Source organism: Geospiza fortis, unplaced genomic scaffold, assembly GCF_000277835.1.
Source record: "Geospiza fortis unplaced genomic scaffold, GeoFor_1.0 scaffold203, whole genome shotgun sequence".
Taxonomy (NCBI): domain Eukaryota; kingdom Metazoa; phylum Chordata; class Aves; order Passeriformes; family Thraupidae; genus Geospiza; species Geospiza fortis.
Window position 1 is genome coordinate 2233851 of NW_005054385.1, and position 19796 is coordinate 2253646.

General features: G+C 44.7%; 1 protein-coding gene across 1 annotated transcript; it reads right to left on the reverse strand.

The window, feature by feature from the left end:
- On the reverse strand, nucleotides 1-6819 carry SLC46A2 (solute carrier family 46 member 2). Its single transcript, XM_005425335.2, has 4 exons — nucleotides 5523-6819; nucleotides 3879-3962; nucleotides 2084-2240; nucleotides 1-643 (listed from the first exon to the last, which is right to left on the reverse strand). The coding sequence occupies exons 1-4, from the start codon at nucleotides 6580-6582 to the stop codon at nucleotides 586-588; spliced, it is 1359 nt and encodes a 452-aa protein (XP_005425392.1). The 5' UTR covers nucleotides 6583-6819; the 3' UTR covers nucleotides 1-585.
- Between the last annotated feature and the right edge of the window lie 12977 nt (nucleotides 6820-19796).

A 19796-nucleotide genomic window follows, 5' to 3' on the forward strand; every position in this document is an offset into this window, starting at 1 on the left:
TGTTCAGCGGTGTTTTATTGTGGGGATTACTAAAATTCTGTTAATCTTACATATTTTTATGGTGTTATTTCTCTATTTAATGGTCTTGTACATAACATTAATTGGCTGGGCTGATAACATCTGCAGGAGATGGAGAGCTGGTGTGTCCTGCTGATGGACCTGTGCATGTGGCATGTGGCTTGCAGCCCTGTTTCATCAGCCGAAGTCACAGAACTGCCCTGAGATTTCTGAATAAACAAACAAGAAGGAGCTAATGGAAAACCAATCCTCTGCTTTCCGCTTCCACTCTGAATGATGTGTCTGGAAATGGTATGTTCTTTTCTAGCCTATATCCTTGTGCCTCTTTGGTATTGCTGACCAGCGTAGCAGAGAGCAGAATGCTCTGGGGACTGCTGGCGTGCAATAGCTAATACACATACTCTGCAGGATGGGGTGTGTGCTGCAGAAATAACAAGGCAAACATCTCCTCCTGGGCAAGAGGCTTAGTGGCTGAGAGGTTGTGGCATGCTGTAAAGTGGAAATACAAATGCTATGTATCCTGTTGTGTTGGTAGGGACTAATGATAACAACCAGAAGATGCTTCTGTTACTCAGTCAGAATCTCAAGGGAGCCAGTGATTGACCGTTGTTTGATGGCCACAAAGCTGTAAAGAGCAATAAAAAATGCAGATAATAAGAATTAGCAAATTACCTTCTCAAACTGCAGTTTGCCCTTTCCACATCTATGTCTTAAACTTTTCTGGGGTATCTGGAGCTGGCTGTGTGCTAATGGCATTCCTCTCAGTGGTCTGCCAGCTTTTCTTGTGCGCATTCAGTGACATTGGCATCATCTGTCATCCTTCACTTTAATAACCCGTGTTTGTACTGATAATGGTACTTCTATTTGGAACCTGTATTAAAAAGCATTTGAGTAGCTAGCAGTGACCCCTGTTAGAGAGAGGGTTGCATATAAGAAACAAGTCTTTTTTGTCTGGAAGATCTGAGAAGGAAAGCAGAGCCAGGGGAGTGATGAGTAGGAAGTAAACTTCCTCACACTGAAGACACTGATTGTCAAATGCATTCACAAGCCCAGAAAGCCTTTGGTGCTCTGGATAAAACGGAGGTGGTGGTGGACGAGCTTTCCTTACAGGCTCTGCTTCCTGTCTAGGTGGTGCAGCTGAAGTCAGTATACATAAGTGCTTTTAGACTTTGTACTACTCTACTTTGTTAAAACTACAGCTGAGCTAGGCAAGAATTTTGCCTAGAATCAGGCGTTAGCCTATCCAGTACATGCCTTACATCTGAATGAAGATATTGTTACGTGTATTAAATACTGACATTATCACAGTTCACTTCATACAGAAAGAATCTTGCTGTTTCTAGTAAAGCAACAAGCTGGAGTGTCTTGGGAAGGTTCTAATGGACAAAGTGAGACTTGGAGGGAGATCCTTCAAAAATTCTGTAAATGTAGGTGGAGGGGTTGTTTCAGCTTTCTCTCTTCAAATTAAGCTGGTTTTGTGCTTAAAAGTTGTTCCTGAAATTGCACTTCTCAGTCAGTCCATGGTGGTACAGTTAGGCAAATTCAATGGACCAGAAAAGTAACCTTTTCCTTCACTGTGGTAATAGTGTCTCTAAAACATTTGAGGGAGACTGAAATTATTCTTTTCTGTCTTAATGGGTAGGTAACATATAATGGAATTTTTATAAAAGATTTTACTTTGTGTAGGGTTATTCCTTCATTCTACTTACTACTATTTTCACAGTACCAAGCACTTATATTTGTGTGAATGCTTTGTCCTCTGGGATTATTAGCTATTAAACTGCCAAATACTCTTCCTACAGCAATTCATGTTACATTAAACAAAAATAAGATTAAAAAAAGCACTGGCTAGATATTACATTTTTCATTCTTTGAATCTCCTTGGTATTTGTCAACTCATTTCTGCAAGTTTGGTTTTTTCCCTTTTTTTAAAATTCAGTTGGTGGGGAGTGTTGTTCTCTTTTTAAAATTATTTCCTCTCTGTATTGTAAATTTTAGATCTAAAATCAGGAAGTACGGAGAAAATACAGCATGTCTTTTCAATAGAATCTTCCCCATTTCTTACCTTAAAGGGAGGAGACTCAGGCAGCCAACTAGAAAAGACAAAATGAAGCAGAAGCCGCTGTACCAGTCCAGTGTGTTTTGATAGATCTTGTTGTAGACTGTAGATGTCACTACTCCCGTGATGACTAAAGACAGTTGCAGCAGGACAAACACCTTACCTTTAAAACAAGAACATAGTTTGTTGCTGGAGATTAGCAAACCAGCTGTGGTATCTCCCTGACAAATCCAGGATCACAATTGTGTAGTCATTGCTCCACTAACACCAGATGGCATGAGCTTGTATCTGCTTCTGTTCTAGACAACAATTAAATAATTAAATAATTTTTCCTTCTTTTAGGTGTCAGACAAAAGATTCAACTGGAAAACTGTCTGCCTAAACAGTCTACACATAAAGGTAGCTGCTTGTAAGAGCAGCAATAAACTGGTAATTAAGTGTTCCTTTTGCTAGAGGTAGAAAAATAGTCTAGAGCTGACATCTTCAGGGCAGGAGAAATTTTAGTCGGGGTCTGCTTCTGGCCTAGGCCAGAAAAGTGGTTCATAGGGTTGAAATGACAATAATGCCTGAAATGGGGATGTGTGTGTGATTTGTATAATATTTCAGGTGGAAGAAAGGCAGAAACTGAATTCTAGTTGAAACCACTCTTTACTGAAGGGTTTCTGTCATGGTAAACAGGTGAAAGGGAAATAACAATAACCCAGCCCGGCTGGGACTTGCAGACGGGGGACAAGGGGTCAGGGCTGTGTGCTGAACTTGCTGCCCTTGTAGCATTCCGCAGCCGCTCAGCACCAGGAGATGAAACTGCAACCAGAAGGCAGGTGCTGCTCTGCTGCAGGGTGCTGCTTGAGGTCTGGACTGACACCATCGTCATGTGCAGCCCATATGGCTCCAGGTGGAGATTAAAAACATTTGATTTATAGTGATTAATTTGGGATGTGAGCTGTGCTGTTTGTGGCAGGGAGATGATTGTGCTATGGTGGATGTTGAGGGAGTACAAGCAGTAGGAATGAACTGGTGACAGAGCAGTGTCATGTTCATATGGCAGAAAGGAAAAGGATGTGAAGGATGTAGAGGAAACTTGTTTGGACGAGGTATGAGCAGTTGTGGGTCTGTGGTGCTGTTTGAATGAATGGCCAGTTCTGTATCTTGTGTCTAAATCTAGCTCATTGGGGTAAAAATGATAGGCCTCAATATGCTGCTGTAAAATACATTTTACTAATTTTTAATATGTATTTTAATGGAAAAGAATTCCAGCTGCTGTTCCAAGAAGGGTCAATTTTTATGCAAAAGTTATTCTTCACAGTTAAATCAGGTGTGACAGGAACAAACTGCAAACACCTGAAGAAATGTTTAGAGAGCATGACTGAAAAAAAAAGATGAAAATAATCCATCCTTCCCAAAGCTGGAAGTAAAATAAAAAAGAGATATAAATGATGTGAATATAACAGTGCTTCAACTCAATGTCCTGCTTTTCTTGGTTCTCCCTGCAGTACTGTGTTTTTGAGAAGCACCTCAGCTATTTTCCCCACCTATAAACTATGCACTGATTGTAATCTTTCGAAGTATGTGCTGAAAATTGTGTCGATAAATGATGATGCAACCAAGGACAAGAAGATTGGATGTGAGAATCTTGTCCAGCAAGTTTCTCTGCTTCTCCCTTCCTGTTTGTGGTATCATTTGCTCAGGTATTATTACACAAAGCACAGATTGCAGCAATAACTTACTGTTCTCTTAGTACTCTAGGCTGAATAAAGGGATTTCAGGGGGTTTTGGTTGGTAAGGTAACCAAAATACTCACCATAGGATGATCCTTCAACATGCTTAGACAACATGGACCTGATGGTTGGTAAGGGGATGAGGGCAAAGAGCATCACTGCCCGTGCTGTAATGCAATGAATTTTGAGTTATCACCAGTATCTGCTCTTTGTGATCCAGCACAACCACTGCTTTTGAAGATTACATGCCACTGGCTTGGACAGACACCTTGCCTCACCTTTTCTCTGCTAAAAAGAGCCACCTATTGCTCCCATTATCAGAGGTCGTTTGCCCAAACTAGACACAGTCTCATGTTCTCAGCCCAAACTAGACACAGTCTCATGTTCTCAGCCAGACATCCCAGCATAGATGGGATCCTCCCTCTCCTTTGAGATCATGAGGATGATGATTTAAGTTTTAACATGCAGAGAGCCCTCTGTGCTACACAGCCTTGACAGGAACAGTACTTTTATAACATTACATCTGTCTTGCATCTCGGTGCTTCTGGCTTGCAGCATTCTAGCCTGTCTACTATGAAAATTTATAGAGAGCTGGAATTACCTTCCTGTCAGCAGAACCAGCCTCAGTGAAGACTTGGTCCATGTCTAGTGTACCAAGGTGTTTCTGCAATGCAGGGAATAAGCATCCAACACACTGCATAGCAGCAGGCCTTCAGGATGAAAATGAGCTGAATTACTAAACAAGCTTTTTTTTTTAACTTATTTTTTTTATCTTTTTTTTCTCCAGCTTGATTGGCTAAACAAACATAATCTCTTAAAATTTTCACTCAGTGTTTGGCTTAGTACACAAATACCATCTCCTATCATCTTTCCCTTTAGAACAACTTTGTTTAATTTTCAATTCCCCATTCCCTGTAGGGACAGACAGAAAAAGCATTTCAGGACATTTATCTCCAGTGTCTTTCTTTCCTTTGTCTTTGAGAAACAAAACCTTAAAGCCATGTAACAGATAATACTCTGTGAGATAGCTCCAGCACAATGCATGCAGTTCTTGGATTTTGTTTTTCATCACAGGTTAGCTCCCAGAAGTAAACTTGCCTTTTCTTTATCATGGGATGCTGCCCTATCTATTGTTACCTGTCCCTTAGTAATTTATGTAACAGTGTGAGATCTGTAAGCTACATTATTGTGGTACTTTACAACACCAATGTTTCACTAAGTTTCCATCAGCTGTAAGTGCCTTCATATGACAAAAATAAATCGCATCTTAAGATGTTCTCATAATAGGAAGCCTTTGCCATTTTGCTTCTGTTGTAGCCTTAAGCCTTGCCTCAGAGGAAGCAAGTGCTTCCTATTGCTGCAGTGGTGCAGTCTCACCAGGACAGGGAGTCAGCAACAATTCCCAGTCTCCCAGAGTGTGAACACTGTTCTGCTCAGATCTGGTCTGTGACCAACTGATGAATTACAAGTTAATGAGCCTTAAACTAATCCTTGGCAGAGGTGTATGCCTCTTCAGGATATTGTTGAGTGCTGAGTCTTAAGAGTACTAAGGGAGATGTGGGGAAAGAGGAGTAAAAAGAATGCTTTCTGGCAAATTGTTCCTGTGATGATCTGCCTAACTCCCTGCTTGCAAATTTGTCACAACGCAAAGCAAAAAGCCCTTCCAGTGATGTTGAAACACCCATTTCTCAGCTGTATTTGCTCATGTGCGTGACTGTTCAACTCACCAATGTAGAACAGGAACGTCCACTGCACAAAGGCCATGATGAGGATGCCAGCGCTGAACGAAGCTACTCCGATCATGATCATGGTAATATCCCTCATGTATCTGGAGAACACAACTACCCCTAGGAAACTGGTAATGAAGATCACGTACCCAGCAGCACTGCCATGGCCAATCTCCACAGCATTCCAACTTAAAGGTTCCCTGAGCAAGAACAGTGGGAGTACATTCATTGCACCAGCCACAGCCAGGTCATAGAAGATTGCTGCCACAAACAGCAGGATGATGATGAGCTTCGAGGGTGACACTGGAGTAAAGATGCTGCTCTCCGAAGGTTGGGAGCTCCCTGCTACTGCTGCTTCTGGTAGCTGACCACCCACCTCCTCTGCATTCTTGGCTTTGGCTGGGCAGGAAGCTGCTGGCTTGGGGACTGTGAGGACAAAAATGCTGTAGAGGAGACAAAAGGCATAGCAAGCAATGCTGCAGCACACCAGCACAGTGCCTTCTTGGTAGTGGTCACTGAAGCCAACGAAGAGGTAGCCAGATGCCATGCTTCCCAGAAAGCCAGCCAGGCCATACACCAGTTCAATAATGATGAGCCGCAGAGACCTCTTGCTTTCAGAGGACCCCAGGGATCCCAGAGCCATGATGCCTGCCCAAAGTGTGGTGAAGCCTCCTGTCAGCCCATTGAAGGCAGCAGCCCCATACATCACCTCCACTGGCCAGCCCAGCAGAATCAGGAGGAGCAGGAGAGTTTTGGAGCCCAAATAACCAAGAAGAGGGAAGCAAATGGGGATCTTGCGATGTATCTTGTCCCCCAACTTGGACAAGCCATAGGCTGACACCAGCGGGCTCAGGCCCAGAACTAGGTTGTAGATGATATAAAAATTAGATACAGCCTTCTGCTGAGCATCTTCCAGGACTTGGGAGGGAGCAGTGCTGTTGGTCTGGTTGTAGTAGTTCTTCACTACCAGCAGCAATGCTGTGTCGTAGAAGGCACTGGCCACTTGGGAACCCGCAACCACTGGCTCAATCCACGTCCTCATTGCCATTATTCCCACCATGCTGCCAGCCGCCACCTCTTCTTGGAGAGAGCTGCTTTCAGCAGCATTTAAGGAAACAGCATGTGAGGAAACAGCTCCTCAGAAGGTCTGCTCTGGAGGCATGTTAGGAAACAAGCAGCGAAAGGTCCACCAGGCTGTGCAGGACTGGAGAGTTGTGCAAGAGATGATCTGGCTGGCAGGATACTCGCAGCTCACCTTGCTATGTGTACACACACCTGCACATCCCTGTGCTGCTCTGAGCTCTGGCTCACACATGGGAGGCTTTTGTACAGCCAGAGAACGCCCTGCACTTGTCAACTGCTGCTGCTCCTCTTCCTGGTATAGTTTCAACAGAGGTCAGATGACCTGGGGAATTTCTCTCTCCCAGAATAGGAAGTGAAAATGCCCTGATCAAGTAATTGCTGTAATTTGGGGTGGTGGGGTTTTTTTTGTTTGTTGACTTTTTGGGTGGTTTTTTTTCTTCTTTTGGTGTCCTTCATGTGTCAGAGAACTCTCAGAGTGGTTGTGGGGGCAGGGAATGGCTATGTGCCTTTTTATCAGATAATTTGTGAATTCCGCTTTACTGCCAGCTCATTTTTCTTTTTTTCTACACAAATATGACATTGTCTCTTTTGCTTTTACCTGCTTCTGTCTTCCCTGTTGCTGCATCATGCCCCTTGTGTCGTTGTTTCAATAATGCAGTCAGGAAATTACACCTAAAAGAAATTAAAGGGCAAAAAGTCTGTTTCTGGTAACCTGTCTCCTGTGGCTGCCACTCTGCTTGCTGCATCCTTTGGCTTTACAGTGTGGGAATTTGCAAGAGGAGGCAATTTATCCAGAGACGTCATTGACTGGTGTGTCCCAGTAATCAGCCAGCTCACCTGCAGGCTGAGGTGGGTGGGAGTCCACCTCTGGAGAAGAGAAGAGTTTCCAGCCCTAGCTCCTCAGGGAAATGGTTGTGCATCTCTTCAGGTGCTTATTTCCATAGACTCTCAAGCCTTGCAGTTCGAAGTCAGTTTCCAATTGTCTGCTGCCTGAGGGGCAGGTAAAGTGACCCACTCAAGCAGGGCCCCGTGGGCACAGCAGTGCTGCTAGCCAGAGACACAAGAAGCTCTTGGACCAGGATATGGTGCAAGCAGGCTGCCAGCTCCAAGGACAGTGCTTGCAGTCCCAGCTGCAGGAAGTACTTGAAGGATATTTGGCAGTCTCAAAAATGCTAACTTAAATGATAATGATCTCATTCTGTACTGGTTTAATGAATCATACCAGGCAGAAAAACAATCTGTTCTAGGAAGATTTACGGTCATTATTTTAAAAATAAATTACTGATGAATTTGAAAAAACAATGTTAAAGCCTCCATCTGTCGGACTCTTTGTTGACTCAGGTGACATTTACTCAATGCCATGGCTCAAGAGTTTCTTTTTTCACTCTGTTTGGTTGTGCAATAATTTTTGGCTTATATTTCAAATACAGTAAGAAAGGTACAGGATCTAACAGAGAAAGGAGTGGGGAGCTGACTGTTAAATGATTTGTTCTAGAAAATTCCACCTTCATCCGATAATTTTTTGTTAGACCAAAAGGCCCTTAGCCAGCTCTAAATTATGTGTGTTGTGCCAACTGCTGCCTTTTCTTCTTTTACCCAGATTAGCTGCAAAAGGTGTCTAGTTTTTTCAGCTTTTATTGAGAAGTGGGACAGGTTTTTTCAGCAAACCCTGAAATATTTCCAGAGGACAGAAATTCCAGACAGCCTTACTGAAAACCACACACCATCAGCCTGTGACCAGTTTAAGCAACAAATGCAACCAAAGGAACTGCCACATTTTACTTCGCTCAGGGAGCCTTGTGTCTCCCACCAGAATTACAGGGTGAGATAAATTACTTGTCCCATTCAAGCTTCAGTTTGGGACATGGGGTCTGGTGCAAAGGAATCAAACTGGAGTGCAGAGGTATGTTACAGTCACTGTGCTCGAGACACTGCAGATCTACTCCACTCCTACATGAGGGATATTTTTCCTCCACACTTCGTTGCACATACAGACTGCTTGGCTTATTCAGCCAACTCTGTTCAGGCCTAGATAGCTAATGAACTCTGCTAAATGTTGCTAGTGATCTCATGAATTTCATCTACATGTCTGGGATATTCTGTGTGTTCACTCACATTAAATGTACTTTTTAGAACTAGTTCTCATGGAAGGATATATTTCCATGTCAGTAATTGCAAAACAGTAAGTGCTAAAGTAGGAGTTTAGCTTAGGCTCCAAAATATTTACTACTGCAAAACAATTTTCACAAATACCATATTCATTTGATGCCACAAAGTTTTCGAAATTACTATTATCTAGTAATTTTGCAGAACCCCCTGTTCTTATATTAGTAATATTTACAGGGACATTTGCATCTGCTTTAAAATATGTTCATGCAGCATAAGTGTGGTGGAACCTCAAGAGAGTGGCCCTTGACATTTAAGAAGAATGTATGCACAGAATCAGAGACTATCTTAACAACACAAATACAATGGTGTAGCCTGCTGGAGAAGGATCACACTGTTTTAGGGCATTTTTGTCTAGAGTGGTCTTGTCTGGAGGCCCACTAGAGGCAGAGTCAGCACATATTTCACCAGCTCTTCAAAGTTTGTCAATCTGGCCAAACCAGAGCTGTTCTGTGTTTCTCTGCGGTGATGTTTTACATTCCTCTGCTGTTTCTTTTTTCTTCAAACCATTTATGGCAATTCCATCACTTTTTCTTTCTGAACAGAGTTGCCATAGGGATTTCAGTATGCTACGGGATCTGGGCTACACAAGTACCAGCACTCTGGAACTCGGTCTTCAGCATTCCTTGTCTGAAGAGGTCCTTTGACATCAAGGACTGCAATACAATGTGGGCAAATAAGCCCTCTTCATCCCTCTCCCCTAAGCCTGCTAATAGGATCTGTGATTTACAATCCCTGCCTGGCAAGGCATTTTGCCTCCAAGGTGGTAAATCAGCTCTAACTCCTCCTCTTCCTACTTGGTATGTTCAGATCACCCTCTCCACTGTGGCTCTGTGGCAGTGGTAAAGAGGGGAAACAAGACTAGGAACTGTAAAGTGCCTGGGTCTGATCCTGGATGGAGCTGCAGCCCCACTACAGCCCCAGAGGGAGGGAGAGCTGGTTGAAAACATGGGGGAGAAGCAGCTGTTCTAGTAATGGCTGGTTTTTTCTTTGGAAAAGACTACATAAATGACCAAAGCATTCTGTGGTTTGGGAGGCTGGCTTCCTCGGTGGCTGCCATCTAATTATATACAGCCCCTGTCCTCACAAGGTGTGTGGTTCTGCTCGCAGGGATGGGGGAGATGGAGGGAGAATGGGAGCTGTGTGGAAAGCCAGGGGCACAGGAATGTGGCATTCTAGTCCCAGGCAGTTGTCTTGCTGGATCCAGAGCCACTGATAGTGTAAGCTAATGCCCAGACTATGTAAAAAAACCATCTAGCAGCCTTCTTTTGTGGCTCTGAGAAACAACATCACAGTTGTTTGGACACTCAGGAGGTTGATGTCAGTGTCTGTGGCACAACAGCTGGTAAGGGCACCATTACTGTAATAAAACACAGGACCATGCCCTTAGAGGTGCCTCAGACACGGAGACCTCTGGGCCAGCAGTCTGGCCTTTGGGAGCTGCAGCACCATCAGACATGTCAGGATCATCTATGGAGACTCTGCTTCCCCTGGGAGGAAAGGGAAGCACAGGCCACAGGCAATGTGAGCACACGGGTGCCTTTTCCCCCATGCCTTCAGACCTCACCCACTGCTCCACACGAGCAAAGGCCAGGATGGTGTGCAGGCTACAGACACGCTGGAGGAGTGATTTGCTCCATGGAGAGACCTCATGGGGCACACTGACATGGAGCATGGAGGGGAGGGGTGACCCCCCCACAAGGGTAGGGAGGTCTGCCAGGCCTGCTTTGGGAAAGGCTGGCACTCTCCACTGCTTCAGCACCACTTTCAGAACAACACAGGAGAGCAGCAGGGAGCTGCGAATGGCAGCACTGTCCAGGACTCCTTCAGGACGGTCACTGGCTGACCAAGCAGCCCCAGACACCTACATTCCCTTGCTTTCACCACCAGTCATCATAGTTTTCTCTATTTTTCTCTATTCAGAATTTTCTACTTACCTTTTGGAGTGTCCTGTGGGCCTATTCACTGCTGAAAATAAAAACACACCATCCTTTGACAGGTGCTTTTTGCTGAGTTAGCTTTTTCCCCCTTAGCTTGAGAAATCTGGGCAGTTAATAGTCCTGACAGCCAATTGTATGCCTCAACATTAGTACTCTCTATGGAAGCAGGAAAAAATGCTTCTTGCAGTACCTTGTGTCTGCCTGATCAGCTGGACCACAGAACAAATTCTTCTGTCACTCCTAGATAAGGCCCAGATAATCCTCGCACTAAATTAATTTTTTTGTGTGTGTGCACATCCTCCTTTTCATTTATATTCTCTCTTTTAAATTGTTGCCAAGGTATATATGTATTTGGAACAGAAGCACTGTGAATTTTAAGAGTGTGCAGGCAGCAATGTCCTTGAAAAATTGGATTAAATAAACTGTCCTAGCACTACAGCTTAAGCAATCCAATCTTGCATAATAGTGGATAGTCTGAAAAAATGAAATAGTTGTAGCAAAAACATGATTATTAAAAAATTTCACTGCTGATTGAACAACAGTCATTAATGTATAAAAACTTGGTTCAAACCAACAGACTTCTCTCCCCTTCCCAAGTGCTCTCCAAAGCTATTTTGAAATAATTTTGCAGGTGTACTTCATATTTTGTTTTCCGTTTAGATCTGGAAGACATTTTGGCAATAGTAAATCACCTGTCTTTAGAAGTGAGTGGAAGAAAGGTGAAGAGGAGACCAAAGGAAAGAGGAGTGCTGATTTTTCTGGTTTGATAGGACCTTTGCTAAATAACTCAGCCCTAGCCAGGTACAATTAGAGGGAATGTATATCTCCCCATAAGCCTGAGACTCTACAAGAAGTAAGAGTAGCTGGCAGAGGACATCAGGACAGTGGAGAAAAAAGGGATGAATCCACTCCATTTTCCTGGCTGAGAGGTGGAGACCATCAAAAGCATCATAAATGCATAAAGATACAGGCTCTGTATTTCTTCTTTGTGCAAGGCATAGTGGTTTTTCTGAAAAGGAGGGAAGGTATATAGACCTTTAAATCTTCTGGAGACACCCTTGTCTGGTAATCCATTTGTTTTCACCTGACAGATCTCAAGCTAGGTCCTTACCTGGCTAAATTTCTTCTTTTCAGGGAGGTAAAGTTAGTGCTGAAGCCATCACTTGCTGTAAGCTCTCTGATACCCCAGACATTTAGAGCAGGCAGATGGTAACTCGCTCCTCACAACCTCTCTCTGTTTACTCTGCTGGGCTGGGTCCTCAGTACAGAAACTGGCTATGGTTTTAGCAATTTAGATTTTTAAATTTTTTGTGCTGTTTTATGTAGAACATCCTGTCAAACACATTCAGTCATTTGTTAAAAAGAAAAAGCAAAACCAAGAAATGGCATATACAATCCAGTGACCTTTCTAAGCCGTAGCACTATTTTTTCCATAAAGCAGACAGCAGCTCTTCACATTCTTCATGTGGAATGTGTTTACTCAACCTTAGCAGCTCAGAAATGAAAAACACAGGAAACTCAACAAGCTCTCCTTGATTACAGAGCACCAGCTGATTCTCTGTGGGCCACTCACACAGGCCCTTCAGCACAGGTGGTGGTGAATGCAGAGCCCACACACAGGTGGTTTTGGGCTACAAGGTTGCATGGCAGTGCCTATCACTGTCTTCACGGCAAACAGACTCCAATGCCAGCTGAGGATTTCCGGACCTGCGCAACAAGGCACAGCAAATAATAGGGGTAACCCTGTTTATAACATGTGCCATAGCCACACCTGGCTAATTATCCAGCTTGTTTTGAGCTGGCAGGGTGGAGAGGTCCCTGAGACAGAAGGGAAAGGCACCAGCATCCTCCATGAGGGTGGCTGGGAGGCTATGGGGAACATGTCCCTTCTCATTTTGCTTCAAGACACCAGTGAAAAATGGCGCCAGTGATGTTATCTTAGGACAAGAGAGCAGAATTTTGCATGGGTGGGCAAACTGTAGTCCTGGTGCTGGAGAAGCCTTACCTGGAAAACATCAAGGGCTTTTGAGGCTCTGCAACCTGTGCAGAGGTGTCACCGCCACTCAAAACACAGGGAAGATGTGTCTGGAGTTCCCCAGCCCCACAACTCTGCATCAAAGTGCACCAGGAGATAGCTCCAGACTCTGAAGAAAGCTCATGTAGACAGTGCATACTACTTTGGAGGATGTTAGCTAGCACCCTCCCAGGCAGCTAATGAATGAATAGCCTTAGTAGATTTTGTGTATTCTTAGTACATGTATAAAAAGATATTGAAAAAGACATTTAAGTGACCTAAATACTGCACATCTTCTCCTTTCTTTGCAGATCCTGTTGTATCTGCAGGAAAATTTGGAGTTGGAGAGGTACTGGGTAAAGGGCACTAGGGAAGCAAGAAAGTCCAGGCAGCTTTCCAGCAATATTGCTGCTGCTAACTTTTTACAGGCTGCATTTCTTCAGTGTCTAACAAGCACAGCTAAATATAAATATACATATATACATAAATGTAAAATTTAAACTGTGTGGCAAGACAGATGCTGTTACTGGTATTTGTTATTTCCTCAATGCTTCATTTCAGCACTGTGGAGTATTCAAAGCTTCCCTGAGCTAAAACTTTTCTTTTATGCTCCATTGTGCAGATGCTGAAATGGCCATACTAGTCAAGAGCAGCACTGCTTTTCTCCACTACAATCTCTGCATTTCTGGCCATAGTTTCAAAGCTCCTGATCAACTGCAGGTGGGCAATGGGGAGACATCTCCCAGCCACTTTACCCATTTCAGCATGGCTTTGTACCTTGGTGACCAGCCTAGAACCATTGATGCTCTTGAAAGGAGGACTGCCAGCTATACTCACCTCCTGAAAGACTGCTATCATCAGTCACTGCAGGACCTGAGACACTCCTATTTGCTGAAGAGTAACAAGACACAGCTGAGGGTCATGTCATGAACCCTCCAGAGGACCATGCTGCTCTTGCTCTGCTGTAGATGAGGTTGCTGTGCTGCCACAGGGCCAGGACCCTTTGTGGGGGGTGTGGGATCACGCCTCTCACTGCCGCATGTGATGTACTTCTACACCACATCTTTCCAAGGGTAAAGAGCTGTCACCTTCAGGGATTTTATGTTGGACTTCACCTCCAAAATGCCAGTGGGAACTATTAGCAGCTAGCAAGTCATGTCTGGCAATGAACTTTACGGCACCCTCTGCAAGGACTCGTAACCAGGGCAACCTAGGGCCTGGTTGCCCTAGAATAAACTGAGCTCCTGACATTTTAAAACCACACTGATTTAATATTTCTATACAGGAAGGGAACAAGAGATTAAACAGGATTGTAAAAATAGAGCCCACAGGGGTACTGAAATGCTGTTTTGATCCTTTAGTGCTTGAGCATCTTTATAATAAATTCCTTGGAAACACCCAGCAAAGCTTAGACTATATTGACATATATTTTTATTTATAAACTCTGAGTCCTCACATCAATAAATTATGAGGCTCGTGAACAATGATATCATTCAGCTATTTCCTGATTCCCTTCTGCTGATGACTGACCCAGCAAACAGAGGCTAAGGAGGACAGCTGAGCTGAATCTTGTCCACCACAGTCTAGACCTGGCAGCCGGTGAGACTTAGGCTGTAACTGACAAGAGGTTTTTTTATGGTTTCCAGAGAGCTTGGGTAAATATGCTTTTTGCTGCATATTTCACCCCTGCTAAAACATTGCCTGATCATGCTTTCAGCTGACTTCTGAAATGGCTTTCTCCATGAAAAATTCCCATCAGCAAGATTTTCCCCTATTAATCTTTCTGTTTTCCACTGTTTATACCACTCTGACCTGCATTACTAATCCTCACTTTCTTTATACAGCAAGTCCCACAACTTGAAATTGCCTTATCCTTTGAAAACTACCCTCTGCACCACATATAAGCTCAGCCTGCCTTCTGTTCAGCAGCTGTTTTCCTCAAACACAGTGTTAAAGAAAAGCAGAAATCATGTCCTTTTGGCATGAGCAGTACAGCAAAGAAAAGAACTTTGTTTCACGTGGCTCTCCCCCACCACCCTTTCCAGTCAGTCCCACTAACATCCTCACACTTTATAGTACACTGGCACAGGCTCAGTCCATGAGCTTCCAGCTGAGTTTAGTGCAGTGTGGCCCTCAAAGAGCAAGGCCCTTACAGGTATATGGCTATCTAAGTGCTTTGGTACATTTGGATTTAGTCCATTTAAGGTTTATCTCATGGTTCTCAGTTTATCCATCTTCCATGGGATGGATAATGGGATGATTTGGCAAAGGAGTGTAAATCCAGTGAAATACCTGAGGGGAGGAGAGCAGCCTGGGAGGGAGTCTGTCTGGAAGCTGATGGGGCCTCGCAGGGGTGGTCAGTCAGGAGGCTCAGCGTAGGCAGGCTGAGATACGTCTGTGCCCATAGAAACCACCTAGCCCTGGTGCCCAAAACCAGCCATATTTTGGGGGTCAATAGCATCATGTGTAAACCAGAAGGGAACAGCAGAAGGCAAGGAGATGGCAGGGAGCAGGAAAGGGTAATACTGTGAAAGTCTGGGTCTACCTTCTGCTGGTGCTGTACCCCAAACTAGAGTTTTAGAAGTCAACAAGCCTTCTCAGAGAGTGAGCAAGTGCCCTACTTTAACATCTTCCTTCTTTCACTCCAATTAAATAGGGCTGAATACTTTCTGCCACCTTCACACAATGTGGGGGTTAGAAAGCTGTCCAGCAAGTCAACTCCCATTGCATATCTGGAAACTCCACCTTTCTCCATGGAGATGATGCTTCGCAGAAACCTCTTTCCCCTATTCTAATGACTGCAATAATTTTGAACACTGCAACATCATTGCCAGCAACAATTTGGAAGCCTTATGTGAGTCCTGTGAAAAGTTATTTCACCAAGGTCGTGTCATTATCCATGTGATTATCCATGTGTTTTTGCTAACATTTTCCTGGTTTAGTGTGTTTCCATTGCAGCTTGAGGACTTGATGCTCATTTTAATATAAGAGTTCAGATTTCTCAGATACTACAAGAGGAAGAAGTACTTGTGGGGGTCATTTGTGCATAAACATCCTGGCTCACTCTGGGTCACCAGAGTAACACCCCAACGGGGACAGCACCGCCCTGGTGTGCCTGCTGTGGCTCAGTATGAAGTCCTCCCCATTCTGTGGAGCAGTTTCCAGCCTCCTGCTCCTTCCCCCTGCTCTGCATCCACCATCTCAGTCAGTAACAGCTCCCACAACAAGTGTTCAGTGCAGTAAGGCCCCTTGTCAAGTGTTCTGTGTGTCCAGCCACGGTCCTGCACCAAGCTGCCTGCCAAGGCAACACAGAGCATGCAGTTGTTCCCAGCAGTGGCTTCCTGGCAGGGCTGGTGTGCTCCAGTAGCTCCTGTAGGAAGGGGTATGACCAGGGCACTGGGTATGCATGCTAAGCACAGCAGCTTTTTCTGGGAATCCCAAGTGTCTCCCCATGGGAGGCCTGTGAGATGTGCCATGGCTCTCTTCCTGATCCTCTGCTGGCCGCAAAAGAGCTTCCTGCCCTAGTGGCAGGGGTGCTACAGCAGTGATCTCGGCACTGAACGGGCCCTGAGGCTGGGGCATCACTCGCCACGTCCCTCCCATATACTGGCTGACCCCGGGATCTGTCTTCCAGGGGCCGTCCTTGGAAATGAAGCTCTCACCATGCCAGTGCAATCCCCCCAGCCGATGTCACTGCTGCCACAGAAATCCCCACCATGCAATGACCCCGTGCCGTTTGCAGGAACAGAGAATGGGACAAGGTAGCTTTGCACATTTTTCTTCCTTCATCGATTTTTCTTGCTGCTGCTCCCACAATCTAGACTGGAACAAGGCCTGAATCATTTCCAGCTCCTGGGGGCATACCATTCTCAATTCACTGCAGAGCTGACACATGCCTGGAGTGGAGCAGGAGCTCTCACACTGCTTGCCATGTTTAGTGCTTACTGCAAAAGCTCTCTTTCTAAAGACCCCATTGATAAAGCAGTGGGTTACGATGCCAATTAATCAGTGCTCAGCCAGAGTAGCACCAGACCATGAGCTCTAGATGGCATTCTGGTTATTTTTCTGCTGCTGCTTGTTTGCTGTTTAGCATTTTGTTTGTTTTCCTCGTTATTGCTGAAGTGACAGGACAGCCCTTGGATCTCAGTCTTGAGCCACATGAAACACCAGGATGCTTTCAGCCTTTAGCTTGGGAAGGAGTGGAGGGCTGGATCCAGACTGCTAGTAGTTTCCTGCACCATCCCCCTCAGTCAATTCAGCAGCTAGAACATAAGTGGAAGTCTTTAGTGCTAAAGTTCATGCTTATATTTGTAGCTCTGTCCCTGCACCCTGTTACAGCTTGTGCTGCTCTGAAATGCCTTCCTTACACTACAGATGCCTGTTTGTATGATTTTTTAATCTCCCGTGCCCATTCACACCTGAAAACACTGTATTGAGTGCTCTCCCTCCTTTTAAAGCAGTTTCATAAATCCTGGCTCTGTAGAGGGGATTCTTTGCCTCTCCATTTGCTTTCCCATTGTTCTGGGGCCCCTTAAAGCCACTTGAAACTAAATGAAGTGCAGTATCTTCAACTTCTATGGGGCTATGCCAGAAATTATTGATAAAATGCTCTTCTATAGTCCTTACCTACATTGTAAAAAACACTCTGAAGTTTAGCACATGCCATTTCAGCTACGCAATGGGGTGAGAGGGACTTTAAATGTCCTGAGTGCGTTATGAAACAGACAACAGCTGATAACAGCAGAACCAACCACAAAATTCCTGACCTGCTGCCACCCACTGGTGTCATTGAATTACTTTTGCAATGTCTGAATGCTCCCTTGCAAGAGTCCAGTTTTCACTTTTAATTCACTTAAAATCCAAAGAAGATGCCTAAGAGTTCCTTTTCCCACTGCGTGCCACTAGTACACCATCCTTCTTGGCACAGAGCAAGGCAAGGCAGAGGAAGACAGAAAGCCTCTCCTGTGTGAGAAGACAGCAACACCTTTTTTTTCAAAGACAGAGGGATTGGAACTGGTGGGTAAATTTTCAAGCTTGTTCTCTAGCCCATTTCTTGACTTCCATTTACTACATTGGCAAGTAAATCCACAACTGATTTTCTCCATAGGCATTTCTGATACTATCTGCACAGGGAGAAGAGGACTGGTGTTATGGAGAGCACGAACTGCAGGCAGCACTTGTCCCTAGGCAACTCCCACCAAAATCACCAGTGTCCTCTACTGCTTCCCACAGAGGGCTGTAATTAAGTACTTGGCTGTTCCCGGCACAGGGAGGGGCAGAGGCTGGCATGAACCTGGCTAGATCCCAACAAGTCCCTGTGGCCCTTCTGAGGTGCACCCGGTGCTCTGGCACCTCCCAGCTCTTGCAGGGAAAAGCTGGCAGCTGCCTCCTCACAGGGGCAAGGGGGGGGATCTCCCCTCATCCAGCTGACCCTGAAGGGGGTGTGAGGCCAACGGGCAAGCAGCTGGTTGCTGCAGCCAGGCTGTGACAAATGGACAGCTGGCTGAAGGGTGTGCTCGGCTGTGCAGGACAGTGGGGCTCCTGCAGGGTTGAAAGAAGCAAGGAAAGAAAGGTCATGAGATTCATCATATTTGGCCTCTGCAAACCTCCACAAGCATGATAGTGGAAAAGAAATGTGCAGGGATGCTCTTGTTCCTGCAACTGACACCACCAAGTGGGGAGAGATCTCCCCCACCTCTAGACAAAGAGAGAGATACCAGGTCAAGAACCACAGGAAGAGACCGACTGACTGCCACGGGAGGTGGGACACAGGCCACTCTCTTCCAGCTACATGCAGCTTTCAGGGGCACACCTTCCTGCAATAACATGAACAAACAGGCAGTTTTATAGAAACACAACACAGGTTTCTATTTTAATGAGAAAATAATTATATACTTGCATTGTAGGCCTCACAGTCACTATAAAACAGAAGCAGGATAACATTTAAGTGGTTAACATACAGAAAGCCAGGTATTGTTGAAACTGGTTGATAAGTCATGACAAAGATGCTGCCTTTTGGTTGCCAAACATGTCAATACTACTCTATTTTCCCTCAGAAATGTCAGTACAGAGCAAGATGAAGCCCAAATCGGCAGCTTTAAAAACAAATTGTTCAGAAAACCTGCACTGTAACCTCAAACCGATTATAATCACAAATGCTAATGCTTAACTATTTTTCAATACACAGTTTCATTAAAACCAGTCTTTGCCACGGGAAAGGATCTGAGCATTTCTTTTTGTGGAGACAAAGTTAACTCTGCAATAGTGCTCTTTTGTTGCATTTGATATAGTCATATATAGATAGATATGTATTACTGCCGTATACTTATAAACACCTAAGCTTGGTAGCATGCAAATGAAATAACAGAGGCAAGTAAACTGCATCTCACTCTTGTTACCACAGCACTAAATGTGCTGCTGACTAAAAGTGTTCATAATTTCTGGAAGAGAAAAACTGCTGGGTGAAAAGTCTGTCTGTCCTGGACTGAAATACTTTTGTTGCAGGGGTTGAAAGGAAATGCTTCTGTAACAGAGAACACAGCATGAAAATATGTCTTTTGATGGGTAATTATTGTCACTGGCTTCCAGTGAGAAAGCCGGAAGGAAAAACAGGCCTACAGACTAAAGAAAATAAAGATGCAAGTTCCTGGGAAGATAGTCCAGGGCTGACCCAGCTATCAGGAGCAAATACTGGGGGAAACTCTCATGACTGCCATTTAACGCAAGACCACCACACCACAGAGGCCATCTGCTATTGTCAGAAACTCCTTGCTCTCTTAAGCTCTCCCCAAAGGCCAGGAATCTTCTTGACACAGGTGTGTGGGGCTCACATCTGCAGCTACGTGACATATGGTCTCACTAGTGCTGCACTGGTGCTGGTGCTTTTTCTACAGCTGCATGGTAACAACCTGCCTTGAGACAGGAATTGCCCTTGATTCACCCTTGATTACCATGCCTGAAAAACAGGTCCACTTCATTAGATACATAACTCCTTCACAGACATGGAACCTCCCCATGGTGCCTCTCCTTGAAATAAGCTCGCTGCCCTCATCACAGTGAACTCTTGGTTCA